The 14,238-nt window shown below is 33.2% G+C and overlaps 1 protein-coding gene across 2 annotated transcripts in view; it reads right to left on the reverse strand.

The window, feature by feature from the left end:
* LOC135126954 (metabotropic glutamate receptor 5-like) overlaps positions 1-14,238 on the reverse strand; it is a 114,353-nt gene that overhangs the window by 6,990 nt on the left and 93,125 nt on the right. For both annotated transcript variants that reach the window (XM_064053210.1, XM_064053211.1), the window contains exon 5: positions 8,595-8,764. In XM_064053210.1, the coding sequence (XP_063909280.1) occupies positions 8,595-8,764 (170 nt within the window). The remainder of the gene's footprint in view (positions 1-8,594; positions 8,765-14,238) is intronic.

The following is a 14,238-nucleotide window of genomic DNA, read 5'->3' on the forward strand; positions in this document are numbered from 1 at the left end:
GCCAGTCTCTATGAATCGAATCCATTATGTTACGAAAATACAATCTATTTGTTTATATTTGATCTGGAGTGCACCCATGAATAACGTTATTCATGGGTGCACACGACACGGATTAACAACTTACTGCTCGAAATATATGTATAATAATATTAATAATAATAATAATAATAATAATAATAATAATAATACAAATAAAGATACAAACAATCACATCTCAGAAAAATTCATAACACTAAATTTTTAAACAACGAAAAACTATTCTATCAACATTTAACTAATTCAAACAAAACTCAATTATCCGGTGAACTTCCAAGTTCACAGGATGTAACAACATTTTGGTCAAAACTTTGGTCTGAAGAATTTGAATTTAACCAATCTGCCAAATGGATTCCTCATATATCCCATAAACTATCCACAGTTACACCAATGAATGATCATCAGATAACACTTGCCGAATTAATAAATACCATCAATAAGACACACAACTGGAAATCACCAGGACCAGACAAAATCCATAATTTTTGGATAAAAAAATTTAATTGTGTACATATTCATTTACTAAATCACTTAAATCAGTTCCTTCTTGACCCATCCTCCTTTCCAACATTCTTATGTCATGGTGTAACATACTTAAAACCTAAAGATAACGACACAAAAAATCCATCAAAATACAGACCTATCACATGTTTACCAACAATCTATAAAATATTAACCTCATGCATTACACAAAAAATCTATCAACACTGTTTTAACTCTAACATCATTAATGAAGAACAGAAAGGATGTATTAAAGGATCCTTTGGTTGCAAAGAGCAATTAATCATAGATTCCATCATCTGTGAACAAGCTAGAAAAGAAAACCGAAACATATATACTGCTTTTATTGATTATAAGAAAGCTTACGATTCTGTCCCTCATTCCTGGCTATGCAAAATTCTGGAATTATACAAAATTGATACTAAAATCTGCACTTTTCTAAAATGTTCCATGGAATTTTGGAAGACCACCCTTCAAATAACCTTAAATGAACAAACAATTCAGTCAGATCCAATAATGATCCGAAGAGGAATTTTTCAAGGCGATTCTCTTAGTCCGTTATGGTTCTGCTTAGCAATAAATCCCCTCTCCGATATCCTGAACAGTTGCAATTATGGGTTCAATATAAGAATTAACAAACAAAGAGAAAACAGAATAAGTCACTTGCTGTATATGGATGACATAAAAATATATGCAAGTACACAAAATCAGTTAACAAACCTATTAAATCTGACTGAACAATTTTCCGGTGATATTGGTATGTCTTTTGGTATTGAGAAATGTAAGACCCAAGCAATCAGAAAAGGCGTCCAACACCAAGTACCACATATAACCCAGAATAACGAAATAATCGAAGCACAAGAACGAAACGATACATACAAATATCTGGGTTTCTGTCAATCATCACACATCAATCATACCAAAACGAAAACACAGTTGAAAGATCAATACCTAGCGAGATTGAAATTAATATTGAAGACACAGTTAAATGGAAAAAATTTAATGAAAGCAGTAAATACATTCTGCGTTCCACTACTAACATATTCTTTTGGAGTCATTAAATGGTCCAAAACTGATCTTGAAAATTTAAACATCGCAACAAGGAAAATCTTCACACAGTATAGAAGGCATCATCCAAAATCGTCGATTGAAAGATTCTCATTACCAAGACAGAATGGAGGAAGGGGTTTCCAGAACCTAGAAAACTTATGTCAGAGACAAATCTCAGATTTGAAGAAGTATTTCTTGAAACGAGCGGAAAGAAATGAAATGTTTCGCACCATCACAAGAGCAGATTTGAACCACACACCCTTAAATCTGTCGAACACCGAAGAAATCCACACCCCCCACACAATAGATAAAATAATAAGTGGGCTAAAACAAAAACAACTACATGGAAAATTCTACAAAGACTTAGAAGAAACTCATATCAATAAGAAGATGTCATTGATTTGGTTAAAAAAATCAGGTTTGTATGCCGAAACAGAAGGATTTGTGTTTGCTATTCAAGACCAAGTAATCAATACCAAGAATTACAAAAAATACATCATCAAAGATCCGAACATAAAAAACGACTGCTGTCGCCTCTGCAAAGCAAAACCTGAAACGATCCAGCACATAATCTCTTCTTGCAGCATCCTAGCACAAACTGATTACAAAGCTAGACACGACAACGTCGCCAAAATCATCCACAAAGAATTAGCAACACTTATGAACTTAATCGAAGATACGACACCGTATTACACTTACATTCCATCTCCGTTCCTTGAAAATAACAAATACAAATTATACTGGGATCGCACAATACTTACAGACTTAAACATTACAGCTAACAGACCAGACATCATACTTATCAAGAAACACACGAACGAAGCCATTCTCATTGACATTGCTGTTCCCAACACAAACAACATTATTCAAACATACCACACCAAGATTTCAAAATATCTACAGTTATCGATAGAAATGAAATCCATGTTGAATCTTAAAAAAATTTCAATTGTACCTCTAGTTATCTCTAATGTAGGTGTAGTTCCAAATAGCTTAGTTGAGAATTTAAAGTCTTTGCATTTGAATGATTCAATAATTATCAAAATTCAAAAAGCTGTTTTGTTAGGAACATGTCATATTGTTCGTAAGTTTCTTGAACAGTCTGATCATGTTAGTCAGATTAGGTTAGCACCAGTAGGTCAGAGTAGTGTAGGTCAATTTTCAAGTGATGCGCGGATAAATGGTCGGTAGTTACGCTAGACTTTTGGGGATGGGGTGAGATTAGAGAATAATAGCAGACTAATTTGTATGCTGTAATTCTAGAATCTCGAAAGTTGTTCTGTTAATCTAATCAATGCATATCATTACTTGGTCTTAGTACCCGTAATGATAGAAGTCTTGCCTGAATGCCGGTCATTTCCGGGTCAGTGGTGGGTCATAAAATAATAATGGTTTATTGCTCAACAACAATATATGAATGCATTGACAACGGTAAGGCTTTGTCTGAATTTATAATGAGTTTTCCCATTTGAAAATGATCCGATCAACATTGTATATCAATTCCGATACGTGCAGTGTGATATTAGTTAAATAAAATAAAACATTGGGGTGTGTCGGCTTTGAGATATGATCAATAAAAATGTATAAGTAATAGTAGTAACACTGTAAGAAACAAAAACCCCATGCCCATTTTCGAGTAGGTATACAAAGTGTTTGGTTTTTGAGACATATCAGATAATTTATTCTCATTAGCCTTTTCCTAGCAAAAGTAGGTGTCCCGTTTTCGTCTGTCTATTTGTCTGAGTGTCTGTGTCGATTTTTGTTAGACGGATCATCTCCGAAACTACCGGACCGATTGTTGTCAAATTTTACATGTGTGTTATGAATATCCTATGGATATTAAAAGGCCAACAAACTTCGTCTAATCATCCCCAGTAACAATGTGAAGAAGTCACTTCAAAATTGTAGATAATAAAGAAGCTTCAAATTTTATAAAATAAGATACTAATTTTGAAACTGCAGAACTAACGCTATGAAGTTTTACAAACGTTATAAGCATGGTACATCATTAATAAAAATTTCTCAGTTTACCCCTCCTGACGTCATGTTAAAATTTTGCTCAATAAATAAAATATGAAAAATATTATTATCAATGCATTCGTAGTTTTTATTCTATTCTAGAATCATAATCTTGTTTATAAGCACCCAAATGCGGGCATAAATTGGCCTTTATAGCACAAATCAGTCAAAAATGCTAAGTAACGATCGATTATTCATTTACAGTAATTAATTATTCAAACAGTCTTCGATATTCAACAATTTTATTAAAGTTGAGAAAATAGTATTTCATCAAAACATTCCCTGGCCTACTTCAAATTCTTCTAAAATTTCTTTTGAATAAACGTTTTCCGCTTCTTCAGTTTGCATTTTGAAAATCGAATTATTTAACAAATAAACAACATAACATCAAAATAATAATTGTCGGAAATACTCAATATTTCGTTAAAAATATTTTAGAAACCAAAATAGACGTTGTATGTACCACGGGTATAATTGTCGATTGTGGCTCTCGGGAAATTAAAAGCCCTCCTTTGTCGGGCTTTAAACATTATTAAACTATTACAGTTAGGGTGACTCAAAAAAAAAAAATGACTGAGACAATATATTTTATTAATCACATCGGCTCACTACCTTTTCCCAAAAATTTGAGTAGACAGTGTCCTTGCTGCAATGTTAATGACATCATAACAATATTTTGTTATGGAAAATTCATTTGAAACATACGCACAGCATGCTTCTTTATCTGTACTTTTACAGTCCACACATATCTTTATTTTAACTAATAGGGATTATGATAAAATATATATATTTCGCAAAATTATTTTATATAAGTAGCAGCCAGGAAGTTCTGTTTAAATAACTTCAGATCAATTCAGAGTTAATCTTATTTTTAAGATCTGTTTTGTGATATTATTTTATAGAGATATAAGCACATCAAAAAAGTTTATGAGTGCAAAAAAATTATTTACAGCACATTATCAACGGGAATACATTAAATCGGAAGAATGTCACGTAGACATTTGTTTGATATGAATGCGTTTATCGCCCCAAAACAGATGACTAAAATTATTCATAAGCCTCCACTGAACAAAATATTCTGAATGTTATTATTATAATTCTTACCTTATGATTATTTTATTGTTATAAAGACGAGCGTATTCTCACATTTTCCAGAAAATGGGTTGGCTCGTTCTTAATTTGATAAATTGACTGATTCAAAAAAATTTTTGAGTCACCTGTTTACGCAAATCTAAAAAATATGAATTCAGTGATTAAAAGTCTGTCCATATTTTGCACATTTGCGAAAGAATTTATCCGGCAAAATTTTGAGATGCCGAAATCAATTTTTTGGGGTTGATAAACAGATACTTTTTGATTAAAAAGTTACCATGCTTACAATAACTTCAAAACGTTAAGATTTCAAACTATTCAGTTTTGTAATTCTTGATTTAATCAATAAAATAAATTGAATCAGTCATTACTTTTTTCACACACCCCCTATAAGCAAATCTAAAAAATATGTATGCAGTGATAAATCACAATTATAGACTCATCATACTTTGCACAATGCACATTTAAGATAGATTTTTTTCGGAAAAATTTTGGAGTGGCGTAATAAATTTTTTAGGGGAGAATGAGCAAATATATTTTGATCAAAAATTTACTATGCCTATGATAACTTTAAAATATTTCCAAGATTTCAAAGCATTTGGTTTTGTAGATCCTGATTAAATCAATAAAATAAATTTATGCATTCATTAATTTTTTTTCAGTCACCCTGTAATGCAAACCCAAAAAATATGAACGGAATGATAAATCACAAATATTGTTACATCATACTTTGCACATTTAAGATAGGATTTATTTAGAAAAATTTTGAGGCGACGTCATCAATTTTTTAGGGGGGGATGAGGAAATATATTTTGACTAAAAATTTACCATGCCTATGATCACTGTAAAACATCTCCAAGATTTCAAAGCATTCGGTTTTGTAGTTCCTGATTAAATAAATAAAATATATTCACGCATTCATTAATTTTTTTGTGTTATCCTGTATATGCAAATCCAAAAAATATGAATGGAATGATAAATACAGACTCATCATGTTTTTTACATTTTAGATAGGATTTATTCGGCAAACTTTTGAGGTGACGTCATAAATTTTTTGGAGGGGACAAGTAAATATATTTTGAATAAAAACTTATCATGCTTATCATAACTGTAAACCATCTGCAAGATTTCAAAGCATTCGGTTTTGCAGATTCCAAATTAAATGTCAAAATGTTGTTTCCTAATTTTGATTTTTTTTCCAAAAATCTGGACGTTTCGGGTAAAATCGCAATTCGGAGTCGTAAACTACATGTGTAGGACGATGTTATTTTATACAATTTAAAGCCCATTAACTATGTACAATTTTGAACTGACGTCATCACATTAGTGGTGGGGATGATTAGACAAATTTTGGTTAGCGTTTTATCAGAGAACATAGAGAAGCGTCATAGTTTAAATTAAATGACGGTTGCGGACTCCTCATTTATGTTGGTAGCAGTGTTTCTTTCTAACTAGGAATAAAAGTAACTAGAAAAAATGTCATAATATTTTTAACGACGCGTTTTATTTTCCACAAATTGACACTAGATTTACCAGAATGTTACAAGCTACTTACTGTTTCCTTCACTTTCATTCAGGTCACACGAATTACCATTATAGTGAAACAAGGGTTTTATTGGCATCGACTATTTAAATTTGGCGCTTGCCTTTGGCGGTTGAGGACTCCAATGTCAATAAGGGTGGTTTTGCAAAATCAGCCTCTATATCGCATCTATATTAATCTATGGTTTTACCATCGACATGATATACCTAATATAAATACAAAATTTGACAACAATCGGCCCGGTGCTTTCGAAGATTATCTGTCTAATAAAAATCCGGGACGGCAGACAGACGAACAAACAGACGGACAGACGGACAGACGGAGAGACAGACGGAAAGGGGAGACCTATTTCTTCGTCCTCTAGGGGTCATGATAGGTCGAGAAAATGCAAAAGTAGAGAGTCGGCCTATTGTGATTTTTTTGCGAATCCTTGCACTGATGCAAAAATTCAAGAAAATTGGAATAACGTGGGAATGTCGCACCAAAATTTCAAAAGGTTTGGTTATAAAAGCTAAGAAAAGGTTAATTTGACCTCCGAAAGTTATGTTCGGCTTTATTTCTTCGAAAATTCCTACAATTTTCCCAGAGTAAAAAGCCCAAAAAAATTGACTGTTACCTTTCAAAACGGGATACTCTGCATAGGAGAATAATTTTAATGTATTATCCTCAAAGAACCCTAAAACTTCTTTAACTTTTTAATGTTCAAATAATTACGCAGCGCGCTTAGTGACTCACCCTGTATATACAAGTGAGCAAAAAAATGGCGCACAACAATAAAATTACGATCAACTCCATGTATCCAACACTAAGTGGTGAATTAAAATTCATATTATATGTAAAGATGAATCATAATCTACAAAAACTGCCGAAAATGAATGCTCTCAGCTAAGATGTCATCTTTTCCACATTAATTGTCGAACTTTTTCAAAAATGTCAAGTTTGTTTCTTTTACTGGAGTATTGTAAACCAATGTTTTTAAATGCCCACATAAACAAAAATCCAACGGCCCATTATTTTATGAACAGCGTCTTTCCGAAAATCATCCCATATTTATAACAAATTTTGGAAAATTTGAAAACCATTTCGAATCTCAAATCATGTAACTATGTGACGTGTTAATACATTTATTTTTGCACGACAGAAATTAAGATTGTTATTATTTTTATTATAAAATTAGGCAACTATTAAAATAGGGCTTTAAAGTGGGCTGATTATACGATTATAGTATAAAACCATTTTCCGAATTTTATTTCTGTCCTTCAACAATTTAATCATCAACATTAAGTCTTGCCGATGATTTGTCTTTATTTATACTTGAAGTTGCCATATATTTGTAATATGTATCCCTTTTTATATCTTATTTTATAATTTCCTGTGTACTGGAAATAAATACTATTATTATTATCATCATCACCATCGTTATTTACATTCATTATTTTGTATTACAATATGGTGCTCTATGGTTGATAAAAAAATCGTATGGTATATTTCAAAGCAAAAAAAGCGCATAAAGTGTGGCTAACTACGAGTATGATATTACAGAGGAGCCTTAGACGCTAATTAGCTCGAGCATAAAAGCTAGTCTTGCTGAAAACAGTTTAAGTTTTTTAGTTAAAAGTTCAGTGAGAACAAAACTGTAGACTGTGTAAACACGAAACCAGAAAACCACCGTACATTAGGAGAAAACTTGGAGTTCATGCCGGCAAAAAAAACATAAGCCAGAAATGGCTTAAAACATGGTGCCTTTACCCGAATAAACACTTCTAAATTTTAGATTGGTGAAAAGCTCAAGGTAAAGCAACTACTAAGGTCGAATTACATTTAGAATTGTCATTTTCTTTTGATGATTTTCAAACGGTAGTGTGTGAGGGTGTCCTTGTTAATGTTTACAGAATAATAACCAGGGTATAGAAGGGTAAAGTTGGATGTTTACGAATAATAGTCATTTCATTGTTGATTAAATGTAACAGGAATGCTTTGGTTTCATGAACGCTTCTAAATTCGAACGTCAAAGCAGATATCTGAAACATGTAACACACAGAATTATGCAGTACTTCCCATTATTACAAATTTTGTTGGTGTGTTTTCCCAAGCGAACAAAAAATAATTGGTTAATCTGTCTCTTTTGCGTCCGGTAGTGTAAACTTTAATATAAACCAATTTTGATCACTATCATACCCAAACAGTTAATCCCACACAAATGAAATTTTGCACAAATATAGAACACCATTTGTCCGACAAACTACGGTTGTAACAACACTCAGCTTACCTGTGTAGTTATTATGAAATTCCATGATTACTTCACTGAGCAACATTCACTTCGCAAATCTTTAAACGTCTGTAAAGAACCCACCTTAAACATAGATCCGTTGAAAGGCAGAAGCTTTTCGCACAATCCTGTTGTTCCGTTTCCACACTTGTCTTGCTGCATGTCGTGTAAGGCGTGAGCGAAAGTATAGATAGCCTTAATGACAAAACTGAGCTTAGGGTCTTGTGCATAGTTGTCTAACAACCTCTCTTCACCTGGAAAATGCGATTAAGTTACGAAGGAACGTACACAGGAAAAAAGCTCAAAGCGAAAAGACGGACGGACACTCCATCAGGGCAAACAAATTTTAATTGATTAAAAAATTTTGAAAGTCTTTTTTTTCGCTTAATTAAGCCCACTTCGTTTTATCTCAGATAGCACGTGCGATAATTAGGTTTCATTTATTAATGGATACTATACGTGTGGTAGCTTTGTAGCAACGCTACAAGTTCGCTGTAGTAGCTTTTAAGAGTGGAGGTCATGAATATAAAATGCAAGCTACATCCGCTAATTAGAAGTGACAAAACTAATGATTAATTTAGCAGCACGCACTTCTCGAAGTAATAGTTTTCGTCATTTGTTGAAAAAGCGACAGAGCGAAGGTTCTGAATACATTAAAAGTTGTTCGGTGCCAGAGTTGGAGTGTTCATATTTATTTCATTCCATGAGTAATAGAAGTTGGGAGTGGATAGCGTCAGATGGATTAAATTTTATTGCTCGTGTGCATAGTGGAATTATTGGCCAAAGCATTTTATAAATTGCTTTGTTAATAGTACAGATCGTTCAGACGGAAACCTATTTTTATGTAAACAATGTTAAATGAGATTGATTGATGATGATCTATCAACCACTTTCAATATTTTCCCGACTGAACTTCACTTGGTTATTACAAACTGGAGAGAAAGTTATATATTTTCAATGAACAAATATACACAGGTTGGTGTGTTTTTGTGACATTTTAATTTTTACTCATACGTTATTATATATTATCAGAACATGATAATCCATACTTTTTAAAATATATGCAGTAACAAGAGACGAAAACTTAATTAAGGTGTAACATAAAGTGAGACTGACACTAGTAACTTCTATATTCCCAGTGTGGTACTGACATATGCAAGATAGATGAGAATTGCCAACATTGGAGACACGAAACACGTCCTGTCAAAAAAGTTGCCAGAGTTTACGCACACACCCTTAGCTAGTTCCTAGTTTATTTCACTGTTTTATTATAATTCTGTATTTTTTAACATCTTGGTAACAATATACATGTGAAGGAAAAACAAACAAAATATATTTTATTTTTCGGTTTAATTAACTCATAACTGGATACCTAAATCTGATATAAAAAGTGTAATTAATTCCAAACTCAAAAATCCATTACCTGTTGAATTCAGCTTAAAATGGAAACACTGATTATATAGTTTAATTAATCTGGGATTGGTACTAGAAAGTTTGAGAATTTCTTGTTACGAATTGCCTATGTAAAGTTTAAAAATGGAAAGGAACTGTAAAATGAAACATAAGCTTAAATTATTTCACACTTATTAGAATAAATCGCTAAAACTGACATTGACAACATCACCAGTTGTATTTTTGTGGATGTTTCATTTTAGATTAACACAGACGAGTTTGCTTTTGCTTTAACTAAAAACCAAGAAATTCTTAGTTTTAGTTAATCTTGTTTTTCTGCTGTTGGGACGAAAAATTGGTACAAACGATTCTTTCGACTAACACGCTTTTGGAGCGTCAACCATCGGACAACTTGTTACTTTTATGTTTTCTCGACGTTTAATGTCTATATCGTGTAGGTGGTAAAACGCTAACCCAGATTTGGCTAATCGTCCCCATCATAGGATGACGTCAGCCCCAAAATTGACATTCCCCTCCACTTGTGGTTTACAAATCCGTGTCGAGTTTTTAATGACATTAAGATTTTAGGGAAAAAATTCAAAATTGTATAGCATTTTACAATTTTACTTCCAAACTGCAGAACCGAATGCTCTGAAATCTTGCAAACGTCAAATCAAAATTTATTTGTTTATGGCTTCCCGAAAAAATAACGACGTCATTCTAAGATTCTGTTTTTTAAATTTTATAAAATAACATTTTCTTGGATGTATAGGATTTATGAATCCGTGTTGAATTTTTACCTTGGTAAACTGGATTTTTGAAAAAAAAACACCAATATTTTATTTTGTGAAATCTTGCAAATATTTTAAGTTATTGGAAGCATGGTAAATCGTTAATCAAAATTTGACCATTTATACCTCCAAATGACCAAATGATCAACAATTTGATGACGTCATCTTCAAATTTATAATTAAAAGTTTTTTTAATTTGATAAAATAAGATACTGTTGTACTTGTAGTGTGTGAATCCGTGTCGAATTTTCACCCTAGACATTAAGAATTTTTAGAAAAAATTTAAAACTCAATAGAATAATTTCAATGTACCTTTCTTTTTTCTCATAGGGCATGGCATTTGCCAAAATCAGTCTTATCTTAGCAAGTACTAGCCCCGCCCACCCGCCCTCTATTTTCTCAGAGGGCATGGTATCTACCAAAATCAGTCTTATCTGAGTACTAGCCTCGCCCACCCGCCTCTATTTTCTCAGAGGATATGTCATTTGGCAAAATAAGACTTATCTTAGCAAGTACTAGCATGTACTATCCTCTGAGGAAATAAAGGGCGAGTGGGCGAGGTTAGTACTTCTAACATAAGTCTTGTTTTGGCAAATGACATATCCTCTGACACAGAGTTAAGTTAATTTTTCCTGTAATTGGGTGATATATTGTCTGTTAGAAATAAATTTATTTATTTATTTAAAAATAGGGGGCGGGTTGGTGGTACCAGTACTTGGTAAGACAAGACTAATTTTGGCAAATGACATATCCTCGAAGAAATCAGAGGGTGGGTGGGTGGGGCTAGTACTTGGTAAGATAAGACTGATTTTGGCAAATGACATACCCTCTGAGAAAATAGGGGGCGGGTGAGCGGTCTTAATACTTGTTAAGATAAAACTGATTTTGCCCCTAATAATCTTGCAAAAACTTGTGAAATTTACAGGTGTTAAATTGCAAATTTCCATAGTAACGAGTTAAAATCCTAATAAATCTACCCGAAATGTGCAAAATGTCATGAGTTTTTACTTGTGATTTATCGTTGCATTCATATTTTTAGATTTGCTTATACAGGTGGCTCAAAGAAATTAGTGAATGTGTCAATTTATTTTATTGATTAAATCAGGAACGGTTCACTCCGTTTTCCCAGAAAATTTTGGGAATACAATATTGTTATGTTTAGTATTACAATGCACCAATCCAAGGCGTCCTTGCAAAAATGTTGATGACGTCCATCACAAAATTCTGTAAAGTAAAAACTCAACTCAAAAATCCTGGATATGTTTCACTGTATTTTAGGTGCGAGGGAAGTTCTGTCGAGACAGATTTCGACGAATTTTTTCTGTTGGTTATCTGTCGAAATATTGTCTGACTTATTTAAAGTTCTAGGCTGAACCACTTAGTGGAATTTTATCAATGCTGAGATATTTTGAAATTTAAGTACATTTTACAATAATGTGTTTCAAAAATTTTCAAAATAAAAATGTTATATTGTTTACCAGGATGATTAGTGCAACAGGACTGTTTTAGTTTTGATAATTGCAAACACACAAAAATGCAGGTCTATCCATCTGAGTGTCGATGTGTAGTTGGAGTGTATAGTTACTCCAATTTTTACCTCCCCATCGTAAGCTGGACAAGCCTTTATGATGAGATCGATTTCATAAATGGCTAATTTTACTTCTTCTTGACGTTTTGTAACTACTAGAATTTGGAAAAGTTAGTCATCCGTGTGTCAGTCAGTCAATCAGTCGGTCATTCAGTCTATTCAGTCAGTCAGTCAATTCAGTCAGTCAGTCAGTCTATTCAGTCAGTTAGTCAGTCTATTCCGTCAGTCAGTCAGTCAGTCAGTTGGTCAGTCAGTCAGTCAGTTGGTCAGTCAGTCAGTCAGTTGGTCAGTCAGTCAGTCAGATTCTTCAGTCAGTCAGTCAGTCAGGTTCTTCAGTCAGTCAATCAATCGGTCATTCAGAGAGTCAGTTAATCAGTCAGTCGGTCAGTCAGTCAGTTAGTCAATCAGTCGGTCAGTCAGTCTATTCAGTCAGTCAATCAGTCTATTCAGTCAGTCAGTCAGTCTATTCAGTCAGTCAGTTGGTCAGTCAGTCAGATTCTTCAGTCAGTCAATAAGTCAGATTCCTCAGTCAGATTCTTCAGTCAGTCAGTCAATCAGTCGGTCATTCAGAGGGTCAGTCAGTCAATCAGTCGGTCGTTCAGACAATCAGTCACTCAATCAGTCGGTCATTCAGACAATCAGTCAGTCTGTTCAGTCAGTCAATCTGTCAGACAGTCATACGGTCAGTCAGTCAGTCGGTCAGTCAGTCAGTCATTCAGTCAATCAGTCGGTCATTTAGAGTGTCAGTCTGTTCAATCAGTCAGTTTGCCTTTTTGTTTTAATATGTGTAGATTTCATTTCATAACATGACACTTTTTTATTTTTTTAATTTAAATAAAAATTACTGAGTGGAGGATATAATTTAAAACAATCTTGAGGTTCTAGGTATTCCTGTTTTGAAAGAATTTGAAAGTGCTTTGGAGTCTCTAGTGTCTTTTCTTATAATAATTTAGTTAAATTTCTTACAGGATACGTCTCTATTCTTAGACGGTATCTCATTCGTCAAAATCAGTCTTATCTTAACACGTACTAGTACACAAGTGATCTCTGAAACTGACTGATTGTTATGAATTTTTAAGAATATCGTGTAGATAGTATCAAAATTTTTCTAAGTAAACCCTTTTTAGAATGTGCGAAATAATATTGTTACGTTGATCGGTAATTAAAAATCGGTGTGGGTAAAACTCAACAATTGATTTCTCAGTAACTTAAATTTACACGACTGACTGACTGGACTCTGTCTTGACTGAACTGATTGAATCATCCGTTCCCGAAGGTCTCTATTTAAATCCATACGTTCCTCTGGATGGTTCGTGAACGCCGCTTCGAGGTTTAGAACCTCGATCTTCATCGACCAAGCAGAGACGCTAGCACTGAACCACCGATTGGCTTGAAGAAGTTAGTATTATGTGTGTAAAGAACAAGATGGATTAAACAATAAAAAAAATACAACAATAATAAACAAAATCAAGGTAGAATCGTAAACCACAAGCGCAGAATATTTGCCAAATTTTGGTTTACCATCTACATGATATTTCTAATATACATACAAAATTTGACAACAATCAGTCCAGTAGTTTCGAGATTATCTGTCTAATTAAAATCGACACAGACGACAGAAAGACGAAAATAGGAGAACACTTTTTCATACTTTAGTCGGATCATGAAACGTCCAGAAAACATGAAAGTAGCAAATCAACGATGGATTCGATTACAATAGTTCCTTCGCTCACGCTCGAGAAGTAAAATTCAAAAGTCCCTAACAAAGTGTTACAAATTAACTTAAATTTTAGATGCGAGTTTTAACTGGGACCGTCTCGTCTGTGTACATATAGGTTAAATAGCTCAGGGTTCTCAATATCTTATTAAATATTATTTATTAGAGATAAAAAAAAGTTACAGACTAGAGGTGTGTGTACAGTTTTTTCAGTAGTATATGTGTACTAAAACAGTTTTA

Source organism: Zophobas morio, unplaced genomic scaffold, assembly GCF_036711695.1.
Source record: "Zophobas morio isolate AGI-343-1 ecotype UQ-CSIRO unplaced genomic scaffold, CSIRO_AGI_Zmor_V1 ptg000011l, whole genome shotgun sequence".
Lineage (NCBI taxonomy): Eukaryota > Metazoa > Arthropoda > Insecta > Coleoptera > Tenebrionidae > Zophobas > Zophobas morio.